Source organism: Prionailurus viverrinus, chromosome B3 (assembly GCF_022837055.1).
Source record: "Prionailurus viverrinus isolate Anna chromosome B3, UM_Priviv_1.0, whole genome shotgun sequence".
Taxonomy (NCBI): Eukaryota; Metazoa; Chordata; class Mammalia; order Carnivora; family Felidae; genus Prionailurus; species Prionailurus viverrinus.
In genome coordinates this window covers 47,931,585-47,948,264 of record NC_062566.1, presented here as the reverse complement: position 1 = coordinate 47,948,264, position 16,680 = coordinate 47,931,585, and the positions used below count along the sequence as shown (strand labels likewise).

The following is a 16,680-nucleotide window of genomic DNA, read 5'->3' as shown; positions in this document are numbered from 1 at the left end:
GTATTAGAGGAAATGTGTCATGATATCTGCAACTTTGAGCTAATTCAAGGGCAAAAAGTGAAAAGTGTAAGGGTAAGGGAGGAAGCTCAGGAATGTAGCAAAATGATGGCAGTGCATCTAAGAAAATGGTATCCTGGTATTTATTACACTGTTCTTTTATACTTTCTGTAAGTTTGAACTTTTTAAATTAAAACAGTGGGAGAGATTAATAAAATTAGAAAGTCAATAAAGAGAAAGGATTGTGGAGAACTGTGCGGTTAGTGATACCTAGCCGCAGTGAATCCGTGGCTTTGAGTTTCCGAGATTAAAATCCTGTTGGAGGTGTGAGTAGGCTCAGGGGAAGTCCCCTTTTTTGGCTTTTCTTGGCTCCTATCAATCATTTATTCTGATGATACTACATCCCCTAACTCCAACCTCAAAGTATTGATAATTCCCAAACCTTTGAAATGCTAGCCCTACTCAAGAACCATCCTGAAAGCACCGTTCTTTCCTCTCTACATTCAAGATTTGTGTCCGTATAGAAGGAAGTTCCAGGGGTTGTTTTTATTTTGAGTTAGGGGAGTGTTGAGGAAAGAAGAGATCCAGCCTTTTGATAGAACAGAAGTTGTTCTGTCAAATGAGAGGGTTTCCTCTCATTCTCTTTATTAGCAAATTGCATACAACCAAATTGTTTCTTATAGACCATAAGTGAGTGGTTCAAAGAGGCTCATAGAAGGCATGTGCAGAAGAGACTTCCTGTCGTCCATGCAGGAAAACAGAATGAACTCTTAAGAAATAGCACAATTTTATACAGAGCCTTTTGCTGCAAAGATACTTTTGCTATACCTGGAATATACATACTTCTACGTTTATGTTTTGCCCTTCTGTTCTGGCCTCAAGGCTACCCCATCTCTTTAAGTAGGTTGCCAGGTTTCCCCTATTGAAAGCTGGGTAGAGTGCTAATGAGAAGGTCAGCTCTAGGACGGTGGGTAATAGGAGCTCATGAAACAGGGTACAAGGCCAGCCGTGCCAAGGCTGGAGTTGAGTAGGGAGCAAATATGAGGCACCAGCCCAGAGAGGCCTCTCATCAGGGCAGTTGAAGGCGTCTAGAGTCTAGTAAGCTGGGCTGCTGTTCAGCCATTATGTACAGGGACAGCCATCCCTGATATTTAGAACTGACAACCATTCTGACTGGGCAGTGCTCATTCCATACCATTTGCTAAGTATTTTGCATATCATATTGATAAGCAGTCACGAGTCGAGGTGCACATAGTACCTATAAGTCATAACAAAACATTGATCAAAACCTAGCTGGAATACAGATGCCAGAGTAAGAGACAAAATAGGTCAAAGACTACATAAGCAGGCAGAAGCTGGGAGGGCATGTGAATCAAAAGACAGAAAGTAGAGAACCCATAGTGTCAGTCAGGAAGTGAGAAGCCATTAATTCCTGAAGGCAAGGCAAGGGAATATGGCCAGAACCAATAGGCAGTTAAAAACTAAAAAGGCACATATACCCAAGTGCAGTGCAAGAAGTCAGGAAATAGAAACTCCTTAGAAAACAGAATCGGGCCAAAGGGATAAGGCAGCAGCAGGAAGCAGGACCTGCCAAGAGAATTACAAACCAGGTAGCAGTGTGGCAGAGAGTCTAAAACTTCCATGTTAAAGAGCTTCTGCCCCAGCCAGGAAGCTTCTTGGCTGCTGTCTGACCATGTGGAAACCTATCTCCTTCTTTGGCCAGGCTATACATGGTGGCTTGCTACACCTGGCAACGCTGACCTGGAACTCTTAGAAGCTGCTGCCTCTCTATATTTAACAGATCCTGACAAGGATAACAGAGGGAACAAATACCCCAAATAAAAGACTATTCCCAGACCAAGGGCAAAAATGAAATGGCTTTGACTGAGGGCTTGCATGTGCTAGGCACCGTGCCTGCTGCGCACATTATCCTATTAAGCGTCACCTCCACCTTCTGAAATAAGTACTATTCTTTGCCTGTCTTGCAAAGGAAAGAACAGAGGCTTGGAAAAGCTTCTCTTGCACACAGACCTGTAGCCATCACACCCAGCGCTGGTTGACTCCAAGGCCCTTGCTTTAAGTCTTATGAACCTGGAGGGGGGTAGCTCACCGGTAGGCACATGGTCTTAAAAGGAGACTGTTTTCAAGCACAATTTGAGCTATGGGAAATTTTGTGTGATAAGTTTAGGAAGTTAACACATAGTCTCAGAGACAAAGTCTTCAGTTTGGTGAGATCTGTTTCTCATTCCCCTTTCAGCTTGTTCCCTTCAATTGCCTTGTCTAGTTTTTGCCTGAAATTCCTCCTCATCCTACCGCATTCTCTGTCCTTCATCCCCTGAAAGTATTTCCCAGAATATGACAGGAGCCATTTGCTTGTTAAGAAAGAAAGAAAAGAAAGAAAGAAAAAGAAGGAAAAGAGAAATAGACATGACTGGGCCATTTCAAATAGCTAGATTTTAAAACACAAGCTATGTGGTTATTGCTTTTTTTAAAAAAAAAATATTTATTTTTGAGAGAGAGACAGAGATAGAGCGTGAGTGGGCAAGGGGCAGAGAGAGGGAGACACAGAATCTGAAGCAGGCTCCAAGCTCTAAGCTGTCAGCACAGAGCCCAGACGAGGGGCGTCAACCCACAAACTGTGAGATTATGACCCGAGCTGAAGTCGGACTCTTAACTGACTGAGCCACCCAGGTGCCCACAGACTATGTGTTTTGTACACATTTTTGCATTTGCCTACAGCTAGAAAGGAATTAAATATATAGGAATAACTCATGTCTTGTTGGAAGATACATTGATATGCCGATTTTTCTAATTTACTATCAGAAAATGTAGATTTGACCCTTGTGCATGTTGGTTCACTGGTTATTTTTAAACTATTATGAAATATTGAAGATTTATAATAAAGAATAGTAACGTCTCACTTCCCCACCCCTACTTGGGAATAAATCATCACCAGTATAGTTGAAGCCCGAGTCCCCCTTCTCCAGCCCCCTCCCTGGCCCCCTCCTCTCCCAGTGCGGCGTCTGTCCTTTCTATGAGCCTTCCTAGAGATGTATACTCCAAAGTAACTTAACGGCACAGTTTTGCCCATTTAAAAACTTTTCACTGTGTTTTTAAGAGTATTTTTTTTTTTGCGTAGTCTTTTGTAAAAATTCGCCTTTGGTTTGGACGGGGTTTAATAAATCGGACTGCTTGTTTTGGCTTTGGCTCCAAGTCTTTGTGTGTAGGCAGGGCCAGAGGCTGGGCGCTTGGTGTGGTATCTGCTTTTCCTCTCATACCGCTGTTGTACAAATAAGGTAGTGGACAAAGAAGCAAAGAAAGCCATACTCCTTGTTTTCCTCCCCAGGGCTTGTGTCTTTGGGTAATAGAAGAGTGATTGGAAGACCCAGGTCATTTGTTCTTCAGCTCTAGTCCTTCCTCCGTTTTCCGTTCTCCTAAGTGACTTGGTGTGCGTGCCCACCTGGACTCTGGGAAGCCTTGCTTGGCACTCGCTTCATTCCAGCGTGTACATTCGTATCTTGTTGCACGTTGAGTGCTTGCCATGGGACAGACGCTGTGCCGGAGGGGAGGCTGAAGCACCGCTTTGCAGACTTTCCACTGTGGCATCGCCAACGGGAGAAGTGACCAGATGTGAGCCTTTGTGGGGCCCAGGACGGAGCTGAAGCAAGCCAGCCAGTCATGAGCCAGAGATCTGCAACTTGCCTTTTACAATTCTGTGAATGCTGCATTCTTCTCCGCAGTATACCTATGTGTTTTATTAAATGATAGTAACTAGCTTTCCCCCCAGATCTTTAAGTCAAAGTTGTGCTCCAGGAGGATGCACTATTTTTTCTCTCTTCTGGCTTTGACACCCCTTCATTAAATGCAGTATATGCGGTTTGTTTTAAGGGTACCATTCTATTGTATTAACACGTTACTGTAGCTAATTAATTAACGTCTCTTGCCCTGCCAAACTGTGAGCTTGGTTGGAGCACAGGATATCATTTGTTTTGTTCAGTGCTCTTGTCCCAGCAGTATCTGAAAAAGGTGAGCGTTCAGTACGTATTTGTTAAATGAATATACAAACCTGAGCTTGAGAAGCCTAAGAATATAAAGAATTATGATGTTGTCCCTGTCCTCTGGGAGTTTGTGGTAAGAGTTGGAGAGAAAACCATATATGTGACAAACATGAAAAGATAATGAGAGAGCAAGGGATGAATACCAAATTGGTGACATAGTGTGAATTTAGGAAGAGGAGTGATTCCTGTGGTCTTAGGTGGTCTCAGAAAGTTCCATGGCACAGAGTAGAGGCATGCAGTGGAATGAACTCTGGACCAGTGGGTCACTTCACCTCTCTGAGCTCACTTCCTTCATTTGCATTTGTTGGATGCCTACTCTGGGTCAAGACTTGTGTTGAGAGCCAGGATTATAACACTGAACAAAACTGGTATAGTTCCCACCCTCACAGAGATTAGCAAGGAAGACAGAGGTAAAACAAGCAGTGGTAATGAAGTCAAGGAGAACTGTGATCAAGGGTGTATGCCATGGGAGAGGGAAGTGACCCCGACCTTGTCTTGGTGTCTGAACAAGGCCTTCCGGAGAAATTGAAGCTTGCATGAGGCGAGAAGATGAACAAGACAGCATTTAACTGAGAGTGGGGTGGGGTAACTAGTGCTCTGAGCAGAGGGAGCAACATAAGGCATGGCCCAGGAATTGGAGGTGGTCCAGGAGGCTGGAGCCAGGAAGGGTTGGGGAGTGCAGTGCAGGATGAGGCTGATGAGGATGACAGAGGCCAGACTCTGAATTTGATCCTTATCCACAAGGCAATGGGAAGCCATTGGAGAATTTTAAGCAATAAGGCAGAGTTTTTTAAAAAGATCATTTGTATGGAGAAAGGATCAAAGGGTTAAGACTGGATGTGGCAGGGCAGACAAGTGAAATAGGTGGATTCTAACATGTTCAGGTAAGGACAGGGTTTAGTGATGGATGGGTGAGGAGAAGACAAGAAAAAGAACGTGTCAAAGATGGCTCCCTAGTTTCTTGGCACCAACTGGAAATTCTAGAGGAGGAGAAGCTGTTTGGTAGGACAAATGATGAGAGTACTCAGAGGTGCTTGAGACAGCCAAGGAAAGATGTTGGCTTGGCAGTTGGAAATATTTGGACCTAGGCCTCAGGAAGAAAGTCTAGGACAAATATATGGATTTGGGGGTCTTTAAGATATGGAGTATAGTTAAAACTTTGGAGGTGTTGAGTTCCCTCAGGGAGATTCGTAGGAGAGAAGTTCTAAAACAGGACCTGAATATGCCAGTAGTTAAGATGGAGGAAAAGGAATTGCCAAAAGTGACCAAGACGGAGTGACCGGGGAAGTAGGAGAAAAACCATCTATGTTGCTGGACTGGATGCTCTTTAAGGCTTCAATCGGCTCTGACATTCTGTGGTCCTGCAGAGCTGGGATTTGAGCCAGGTCTCAAAAGCAGAGCACATGGATAGGCCATGAGCATAGAGCAGGGCATTCCAAGGAATATTACTGTATCAGCCAAGGTTTCAACAAGAAACAGAGGACACACTCAAACTGAACAGTTTGAAGAAGTTTTAATAAAGAGGCTATTTACAAAGATGCAGAGCGGGTTTAGGGAATTCAGTAAGACAGAAATCTGGCACTAGTCACAACAGGGACCCTTCACCACCCCCAGGCCTGAAGTCAGCTAGATGGGAGACCAGCTGTGTATAGAAAGGACCTTCTGGACCAACCTCCTTGTTCCCTGCTCTCTGGTTTCTTTGTAGAGCCTCCTGTTGGCCAAACATAAACCAGAGAGCAAGAGAGCCCATTCATGCAGTAAATACATTATATTCCTGGGGCACAGAGCAAGGTGGGGAGTGGATGTGGAGGGGCAAACAAGATACTCAAACAATTATCTTGAAAAATGGAAATGCATGGGTAAGAAAGTGTATTAGGTTCCTATTGCTGCTGTCACAAATTCAGTGGCTTAAAACAACAAGAATTTAGTATGTTACAGTTTTGGAGGTTGGAAATCCAAAACAGGTTTCGCTGGGCTAACATCAAGGTGTCAGCAGGTCTGCCCTCTCTTCTGAAAGCTCTAGAAAATAATCCATTTCCTTGCCTTTCCCAGCTCCTAGAGGGCAGTCACATTTCTTGGCTTTCACCCCCTTCCTCTCTCTTCAAAACCAGCATCACCCTGACCCTCTGCTTCTATCATCATGTCTTCTCTGGCTCTTCTGCTTTCCTTTTCCATCTTTTAAGAGCCCCTGTGATTACATTGGGCTCACCCAGATAATCCAGGATAATCTCCCTATTTTAAGATCCTTGATTTAACCCACATGGTCCCTTTTGCCATGTAAAGTAACATATTCTTGGTCCTGAGGATTAGCATCTGGACATCTGTAGGGTGTCATTATTCTGCCTATCACAGAGAGCGAATAAGCCTTTTTGGCTGGAGTAGAGTAACTCCCTGGAGAAAGTAATGAAGACAGAAAACAGAAAGTGCATATTGAAGCCAAATTATGGGAGTTTTGGATGCTAGACTGTCTGAATTTTCATTCTGTAGACAAGAGGGGGCCATTGTTAAGTCCTTGCCCAGAGAAGTGGCTTGTTAGCAGTGTGAAGAAAGATGATCTGATTGTGGTGCGCTGGTGGCTTAGAAGGAAGAACAGAAACCTTTCAAGATGTGATTAGAGTAATCCAGGCCCAAAGGACAAAGGTCCAAAACAAGAGTGACAGGAAGGCGTGGTGTGAAAAGTTCTGTTGCAGTAAGAGTCTACAGGAGATGCTAACCAAGTGGACATGAAGGGGGAGACAGGCGCCTGGGTGGCTCAGTCAGTTAAGTGTCTAACTTTGGCTCTGGTCATGATCTCGAGGTTTGTGAGTTTGAGCCCTGTGTTGGGCTCTGTGCTGACAGCTCAGAACCTGGAGCCTGCTTCAGATTCTGTGTCTCCCCCTCTCTCTGCCCCTCCTCTCTCTCTCTCTCTCTCTTTCTCTCTCTCTCTCTCTCGTAAATAAACATTAAAAAAAGGTGGGGAAGAATCTGAGGGTGGTCCAAGTTTTTAATGTGAATGACTGATAGATTAATGGTATGATCTAGAAAATCAGGAGAGCAAGTCAGTTTCACAGGAAGATGTGAAATTGGGAGGATAGTTGTAGAATCCTGGAATAGAAACAAATAGAATCTTATCAGCTCTAAGATACCACTGACTGTAAAACATCAATATTTTGTGTACCACTAAAGAAAAAATGCTGTCAATTAAAATATGATGCATTTTCTTAAAAGTATAATTTTGACTTTATTGAAAGAGCAGCTTTAGACTTACACATAGACTTTTTTGACATCTTGTAATTTACATATAACAAATTGCATATATTTATCTTTTAAAATTGCATATATTTAAAGTGTGCAGTTTGCTAAGTTTTAACATGCATGCACCTGTGAAACCATCACCACAATCAAGGTAGTGAACAAACATATGTATAGCTCAAAATTTTCCTCATACCTCTTCCGGATCCTCCCCTCTGCCCCTCGCTCCCTCTCTCTCTTCCATTCCCAAGCAGCTATTAATTTACTTTTCTGTCATATAGATTAGTTTACACTCTCTAGCATTTTAGTAAGTGGAGTCATACCATATGCATTCTTTTGGGTCTGGCTTCTTTCATTCAGCATAATTATTTTCATGTTCCTCCACGTTCTAGTGTGTTTCAGTAGTTCATTCCTTTTTACTTCTGATAGATTCCATTATGTAGATATACCACGATTTGTTTATGCATTGACCTACGAATGATCATTCAGTTTATTTACAGCTTTTGGTTTGAAATAAAGCTTCTATGAATACATTTTTTAAGTTATAGATCACCCTGAGCATAAAAAGGGAAAGTGCAAGTGAAACGAATTGGTTAGTATTCTTAAAAGTTCTTCACCTTTAGAGTCAACCTTTGGGCCACTTTTTGATTCAGCCATTAATGTCTGGTTTTTTTCCACACAGTATCTCCTCTGTGCCATTTAGAGTAGTAATTGTTTTGGGGCGCTCAGGCAGCTAAGCAGCCTACTGCGGCTCAGGTCATGACCTCACAGTTTGTGAGTTCGATCCCCACATTGGGCTCTGAGCAGCTGTCAGTGTGGAACCTGCTTGAGATTCTCTCTTTCTTCCCCTCGCTCTCTGCCCCTCCCCCACTTATGCATTCTCTCAGGATGGATAAATAAACTTAAAAAAAAAGAGTGGTAATTTTTTTAAAAACCTATAAAAGAACTAAAAGGCATTAATGCTGGGTCCTTAACCCTGCTCTGTAATTATGTAGAGCTAACTTAACCTGGGCCTTCCTTTGGGAGGGTTGCTAAACATGCCTGAGTCACCACCTCTCTCACTCCTTCTCCATTAGGTTTAAAAAGAGTGGTGTACTATTTTTTAAAGCCCTGCGGATTTTTTTTCCCAAATCCCTGACACCCATTCTTCTAGTTTTGAAGCTGGTGCTTTTGATATTTATGCATTCGTAGGCAATGTCAAGTACATCTTGACTGCTGCTGGGTCAACAGTAATCGTAGGATCATCCATTGTAAAACACATCTCAATTTCAGAATGTTAAATGTGGAAAACTGTGTAACTTTAAGTAGGATTGTTCAACCAGTTCATTTGATGGTTAATGCCCTGGCAGATTTAGATCTATGCCCAGTGTCACATGATAAATAAGCGGTTGCAGAGACCAGAACAAAGTACATATGATCCAATTGTTCTCTGACTTCAGTGGGATAGTTTTTGCAGGAGGGTTTTGTTTGTTTGTTTCACTGGACTATAGCAATGGAAGCTTAAAAGAAGTCTGGCTAGGGACGTCTGGGTGGCTCAGTCGGTTAAGTGTCTGACTCTTAATTTCAGAGTCATGAGATCAAGCCCCACATTGGTCTCTGCATTGGGCATGGAACCCGCTTAAGATTCTGTCTCTCTCCCTCTCCCTCTGCCCCTACTGGCACAGTGCCTGTGCTCTCCCGATCTCTCTCTCTCTTTCTCTCAAAAAAAAAAAAAAAAAAAAAAAATCTGGCTAATGAGAGAGTTATGTTGTATATGGAAAAGACACCCAAGTAGAAAACCACAAACTTGAATGTGGTGAGCAGTTGAATTAATAAGAGAGGGGAGCAACATTCTAATAGCCGTTTAGTGGCTCACTTTCACCCAGTCTCTTCCCATGCCAACCCATTCTTCATTCTTACCTTTTGAATTACTTTCTATAAAAAAAACAGCACTTCTCAGATCATTCCTTTACTTTAAAAATTTGTGGTGGAGGGGTGCCTGGGTGGCTCAGTCAGTTGAGCATCCAACTCTTGATTTTGGCTCAGGTTATGATTTCATGGTCCGTGAGTTTGAGCCGTGAGTGCACCATGCTGACAGTGCAGAGCCTGCTTGGTATTCTCTCACCCCCTCTCCTTCTGCCCCTACCCCCTTATGTTCTCTCTCTCTCTCTCTCTCAAATATAAACATTTTTTAAATAAAAAAAAAATAAATAATAAAAATAAAAATGTATGGTGGCTCCCCATCTCCGACAGAATAAAGCCCAACGTCCTTGGCAAGACTCATAGGGAAGGCCCTGCCCAAGTGTCCCTGTCTTGCCTTTATTTCCTTCCTCTCCCCATAGCACATCAACTCTTCACCAACATACCACCTACCTTCTTATCTTTGTGCCTTTGTTTATGCTGCTCTTTTCTCTGGAATAATCCTTCCCCACCCACACCCATCTATAGTCTTTTTCTTCAGGGCTCAAATGCAACCCCTTTTTCACAGTTTCCCCTCAACTCTCCACCTCTCTTACCTGATGATTACTTCCTCTTGTGTTTTTAATTTTTTTTAATGTTTATTTATTTTTGAGAGAAAGAGAAAGAGAGAGTGAGCAGGGAAGGAGCAGAGAGAGATGGAGACACAGAATCCAAAGCAGGCTCTGGGCTCTGTGCTGGCATTACAGAGCCCAACATGGGGCTCGAACTCACGAGCTGCAAGATCATGACCTGAACCAAAGTCGGATGTTCAACCGACTAAGCCACCCAGGTGCCTCCCTCTTGTGTTTTTAAACCTATTTAATCCTTCTGTTATAACACTTATCAAGTGGTGTTATCTCTATTCAGGTGTCTCACTGAGCTGTGATCTTCTTGAAGGAAGGATCACATCTTGTTTATCTTTGTGTTGCTGCTGTCTAGACCCGTGCCTGACAAATGGTAGGCATACAGCAAATATTAATTGCCTTGAAAGATCTGATTGAGGTTAATACTGCCTAAGGAGAAACACAATCAGCTAAGTAAGCACCTTGCTATTTCCTAAATGCAATATTATCTTTCTAGAGGAGAAATGAAAAATCCTCTGCAGGAAAGACGGGATTGAGTAAAAATTTCATTTTGAGTGAAAGTTTAGGAGTGAGGTGGTATAAAAGAGTGGGTTGGAAGGAGAATGGACTAGAGGTATAACGAGATAGGGAGCATGACTAAGGAAACAAAAAGGAAATGGGACTAGGGGCTGCTGGGTGGCTCAGTCAGTTAAGCATCATACTCTTGATTTCAGCTTAGTTCTTGATCTCAGGGTTGTGAGTTCAAGCCCATGTTGGGCTCTGCACTGGAAGTGAAACCTACTTAAAAAAAAAAAAAGGAAATGGGACTATGGGACTAGAAAGAGAACAGAAGATGAGGGAAGAAGAAAAGAGAAACATGGAGAGAGTATGTAGTCAGGATTTTAGAATCTTACTTAGATGAATTGCAGGGAGTTAATGAACAATGCTTTCTCACACGGACATTCCAGGCTCTTTCCTGAATGAGCCCCATTTTGTATTCCTCACATCACTCTCTCCCTGAAAAGACACAAGTATGCTTCTTACAACGGCTTTACAATTCGTGCATTGTTTTTCACTGTTTTCTATGGAAAGCTGGAGGAGGCAGAGTAGTGTGGTAGAAAGGCTCTCTACTCCACTGGGAACTAGGACGCCTGGCACATGCCAGCTCTGGAGCCTCGAGCAAGGCACTTAGCCACCTTTGCCTCAGAATCTTCATCTGTAAAATGGGATATTAATATCTGTCCAGGATTCCTTTCTGGACCACTTGGAAATATCTAAATAAGTGAAAGAATGCATATGAAAACCCTTTGTAAGCTGTCCGGTTGCTCTGCGGAGGGAGGTGATATTACCTTTTCTTTGAATTATTCGTCCAATAAAGACTCCGTTGGCAGATAGCAGAGCCCTGTCTCCTGTCAATAAGTCCAGTTCGTGGAATAAAATAACAGTGTCTCTTTCTTATTTGTAGTATTCTGAAGTCCTGGGAAGCTGGTCTGTTTAAATGTTCATGACCCATGAGAAGGGCATATAAGAAACCATGGCACTCCCTTTTCAAAAAGAGCTGGAGAAATACAAGAACATCGATGAAGATGAGCTTCTTGGCAAACTCTCAGAAGAGGAACTGAAACAGTTGGAAAATGTTCTTGATGACCTAGATCCCAAGGTTAGTGACCTGGAACTGAAGAGCGTGGGTCATGATAGTATGGGATAAATGGTGTGGCTTGGTCATTAAACAATGGTAGAGAGATCCCTTAGCTCCAAATGCAAATTCTGGGTTCTTCCCCTGATTGGTTCTGGGTGATTCACTCTGACAAATTCATAAAGAACCTCAGTAGCCACATCTGTATAATACGGCAAACGTATTTCTCAAAAACCAATTTAATGTAAATAGTAAAAAATATTTTCCATTTCTTAAGAAAGGAACAGTCTTACTTAGGGAGGAAGAAAAGAAAGAGGGAAAGGGAACAAATCTTACCAAAGTTCTATTGTGAGGTCATACAGTCTACTGGGCACAGAAGCCATTGGAGTAAATTATATTATTCCCATTCAGGAGCACCTGGGTGGCTCAGTCAGTTGAGTGTCTGACTTGATTTCGGTTCAGGTCATGATCCCACGGTCATGGGATCAAGCCCTGTGTCAGGCTCCATGCTGAGTGTGGAGCCTGCTTGGGATATTCTCTCTCTCTCTCTCTCTTTCTCATTCTCTGCCCCCTGCCCCTCCCTTTGCCCCTTCCCCACTTGTGCATGCTTTCTCTCTCTCTCAAATAAATAAAATTTAAAAAATTAAAGATTAAAAAAATTAAAAAATTTTATTCCCATTTCATATATGAGGGGGACAAACTAGGAGAGGTAATTGATATGAGATCCCATATTAGTAAACACCAGAGGTGGTATTTAAACCAAGTCTTTACCCCCAAATACAGATCTGTTTTATATCTTATTTATAAAAACTGCATAGGGGCGCCTGGGTGGCGCAGTCGGTTAAGCGTCCGACTTCAGCCAGGTCACGGTCTCACGGTCTGTGAGTTCGAGCCCCGCGTCAGGCTCTGGGCTGATGGCTCAGAGCCTGGAGCCTGTTTCCGATTCTGTGTCTCCCTCTCTCTCTGCCCCTCCCCCGTTCATGCTCTGTCTCTCTCTGTCCCAAAAATAAATAAACTTTGAAAAAAAAAAAATTTTTTTTTAATTAAAAAAAAATTGCATAAATAACTTGAAACCTTTGGTGATCTTACAGCAATGGATAGATTTGAGTTATTATAACAACAATATCATGTAAATTTCAGTGGAGCTTCTAATATTTTTATCAGCTCTTAAAATGGTAAGTAGCTTGTTACAGTGTTTGTTTAGCAAACATTTTCTTCAGCCCTGATAGTGTTATCTTAAACTTAGAATCAGAGGCATCCAAAATAGTGGTTTTTACTACAAATAAAAATGTCGCTAAAAATTATTTATATGATATTTTGATAGGCCAGACATTGGATATTTTATTTACTTAAAAATTTTTTTTTAGTTTTGAAACTTAAGGAATCCCTAAGCTTCATCAAGCAAGTATCAGCATCTACCCTATTTGCTCATGTGCTTGGATGTTTTCCTAGGAGAGAGGCTAGAGATAGGAGAGGATAGCCATGTTGGCTCCTCATTTGTCTCCATATGCCTACCTAGGAGCACATTGGGTACAGAGCTGGCCAAACCTAAGTGTGATCTGTGAGGAAGGAGGCCATGAAGGGTGGCTGGACTTTTGCCACCATATTCTAGAAAGCAGCTACAGAAGACTCAGAGGCTGCTCGAGCTGTTTATGTTCTGCCTGCACTCACTGGGAGCCTTCCTCTCAGCACAGGATGTTAGAGCAAGTAGGGCCTCAGAGACATGCCAGAGACCTCGGTCCTCAGTTCATGTATATGTCTCTGCACAGGTGCCCTGCCTCCCCAGTATCAGCAGGGCTGGGGTGGGGGGTGGGTAACAGAGCATCAGTAGGGCAAACACCTTCCTTCCTGCTCACACCTCTGTGTCATCAGAGCGCCCTGCTACCGGCTGGATTGCGACAGAAAGACCAGACACAGAAAGCAGCCACTGGCCCATTTGATCGTGAGCACCTCCTTATGTACCTGGAGAAGGAGGCTTTGGAACAGAAAGACAGGGAAGACTTTGTGCCCTTTACTGGAGAAAAGAAAGGTAAGGACCACAGGTACCACATCCTGGGACAAAGGGACTCCGGATACCTTGTCACAGGGGGTCCAGCAAGGGAACTGACCTGGAAGTTGGAAGGAAGCCCAAGAACTGGATTCTTTATTAAAAGAATCATGGCTTGTAGAGACATGTCAGTGTATATTTGTCCAATCCTGTAGAACGTGCACTGCCATGAGCGAACCCTAATGTAATGTATGGACTTTGGGTGATAATGATGTCAATGTAGGTTCTTCAGTTATAACAAACATACCACTCTGCTGCAGGATGTCGATGGGGGAGGGTTTGTAAGTGTGGGACAAGGAGTATATTGGAACTCTCTGTACTGTGCTCTATGAACCTAAAACTCCTCCAAAAAAATGACGTTTACTCAGCTAAAAAAATAAGGCAGAATATATAGGCTAAATAAATGAATACTTAGAGTGTGATGGTACTCAAGTTAGTTCTATGAAAAATATCTTCAACCCCAAAGAAAAAGCTTTGGCAGTATGAGGTAGTGTCGTGCCTCAAAGGTTTATAGGCATTAGTGTGTTTCTCTTAGCCCAGTGCTTGACCAGCTGCAGGCGTCCCCTCAAGGCCTTTCTACTCCATGTCTAGGATAGTGGTGGCACCAGACCCCTAACCTGAGATGCTACCGTTAGAGACCAGTGCAGTCAACCGTTCCTTCAGCCAGGATTTACCAGACACCAGGTGCTGGGGCCACAGTGAATAAGACCCTACCTTGCCCTCCAGGAGCTTGTGGTCTAGTGAGAAGAGCATTGTGATCATCCTGATGAGGCTCTGAGGAGCAAAGGGATGTTCCTCCAAGACAAGGAAAACCCATCCTCCTTAGCTCTTAACCCTGGGCTCTCGTTTGGAGGAAAAATGGGTCCCAATAGCCTGTGTAGTTTCCACAGCTGCAGACAGTGACTTGGGCCCACGGATACCAATGGAATCATTGGTAACCTCATGGCAGCTACAGTCTTTTTATTTTTTTTTTCAACGTTTATTTATTTTTGGGACAGAGAGAGACAGAGCATGAACAGGGGAGGGGCAGAGAGAGAGGGAGACACAGAATCGGAAACAGGCTCCAGGCTCTGAGCCGTCAGCCCAGAGCCCGACGCGGGGCTCGAACTCGCGGACCGCGAGATCGTGACCTGGCTGAAGTCGGACGCTTAACCGACTGCGCCACCCAGGTGCCCCAAGCTACAGTCTTTTTAAAATGAGAATCAGATCATGTCACTCCCCTGCTTCAAGTCTCAAGTCCTTACTGTGGTCCTCAGAGCCCTGGGAGAGCTCACCTTGCCCACCTCTCTAATCTCATTTCCCCTTCCCTTGCTAAGTCTTAGCCCCATTGTCATTGTTCATTTCTCCAAATCTGCCAAGTTCCTTTCCCATCCCAGAGTCTTCTCATGGCCCCTTCCTTCTGACCCACATTCCCATTTCTCACATTCTAAACATCTCCGCTTAAATGTCAGGTCCTTGGGCTTTCCCTGACCTTTCCTTCTTTCTGCCATGGCACTCATTTATTGCTTTCACAGCACTATCTCAGTGTTGTTCATCATTTTGTCTATTTACTTTGGGTTTGTGTGTTTCCCACATTAGATGAGATCCCTACAGTGGGACTGTGTCTCTCTTGCATCCCAGCATAGAAACTGGCACTGGGGAGGCACTTGATAAACAGGGGTTCGAATGAATGCCATCTCAGAGCTGCTGTTCGGGGTCCTGGGGGGCAGGAGCATAGCTCTTCAGTTGGCATGAGTCAGAGCAACATCTGGCAGTCCTCTGAATTGTGCACATTTGATGCATCAGGCACCACTGATAACGTCAATTTATTAAGAAAGTGAAGTTGGACAGTGACAAATTGGGCAAATAACTAAGGAATACCATAGAAATATGGAGCTGTTTCTAAGGCAGTGTAACTGCTGTTGGATCGATTTCATTGTGAAAGAACAACTACAATGTCAAATCTTCAATAAAATCCCAATTAACATCCAATATTAGGATAGTGACAGAATAATAAGAGGAAAGTTGTGGTTGCTTCTTCTCAGAGAGAGCAGGGAGCAGCAATGGTAAAGTATCTCTCAATCCAGATTAATTTCCAGATGTTTCACATGAGAGTTAGGAGTCCAGGAGCAGTCTGAGTAGTAAATGGTAATACAGAAGGGGCACACAAATTGCATAGTGCTTAGGAGAAGGTTGAGAAGCAACACAGTTGGACAAAATGAACAGAGAGCAAGTTTTCCAAACAGAGCGGAGGGATCAGAGCAGAGTCTGCAGCGCCCCTGGAAGGACCAGCGGATGACCTGGTCCCAGCTAACCAACTGGGAGCAGTGGGAGGCAATCATGAAAGCCTCAGAAGAGGGGCTGTACAACTTCAGTTCTGAATACCGTGTGCCCTGGGCCCTGAGGTTCCTGGGCCACATTTAACTTTCTGTGATGGTTTTATTCACTTAGAACATGATGTGTGATTGCCCCCCCCCCAAATGGATATGCACCAGCAGTTGTCCTAAATTTTGACAACTGGGGGCCACCTGTGCACCTGGTGTTTTGGGTAATCCTAAACACTACCAGGAAGGAGAAATGTAGAAGCCTATTTGACTCTGGAATCAAGATCATCTGAGCCGCAAGGAAAATGCTTTGGGCTACAAATACTATGAAAAATAAGTCTGGGATGAACCCCAGCATCTGAGATGTTATTGATTGGTTATTCTCTTTTTCATTTTCTATCTTCTAGTCATTCTCCTTGTATTTTTCATCATTATCCAGTGTATTTTCCTTTTTTCTGGGAAATGTGGCAGTTTATGTGATGCTGAGGCAGGAAGCAGGTTGATGGTCAATGGTAGAGATCTTGACCCCAGATTGACCACAAGCAGTGGTGTCTCTCTAGGGTGCCCAGCTCTACCTAGTCTCTGTTAACATATGCAAGCATTTGAAGATCTGGTAAACTATCAGGAAGTCTGTAGCCCCTGCAACCAGGGACATCTCTTGGAGAGGATTCATGAAGGAGAGTTACTGACTTTGGGTTTGACCTTTACCTTTCCAATGGGAGTAGGGAAGAGTGGCTAGCCATGGAGACCTAGAAACAGTGTTGGTCCCCATTGGCTGAAGCTGGAGCCAGCTGTCTGTTCTACCCAAGGGGACAGAGGAGAGGGCAATTGAAGGGTGTGTCTTTAGGGAACTCCAAAGATCAAAATGGAGGAGAACAATGTCAAAGATCATGCCAAGAAGTAAGAG

The 16,680-nt window shown here is 43.6% G+C and overlaps 1 protein-coding gene across 3 annotated transcripts in view; it reads left to right on the top strand.

The window, feature by feature from the left end:
• TMOD2 (tropomodulin 2) overlaps positions 1-16,680 on the top strand; it is a 74,719-nt gene that overhangs the window by 22,005 nt on the left and 36,034 nt on the right. For all 3 annotated transcript variants that reach the window (XM_047863480.1, XM_047863481.1, XM_047863482.1), the window contains 2 exons: positions 11,253-11,447; positions 13,296-13,452. In XM_047863480.1, the coding sequence (XP_047719436.1) occupies positions 11,322-11,447; positions 13,296-13,452 (283 nt within the window). In that variant the 5' untranslated portion in view covers positions 11,253-11,321. The remainder of the gene's footprint in view (positions 1-11,252; positions 11,448-13,295; positions 13,453-16,680) is intronic.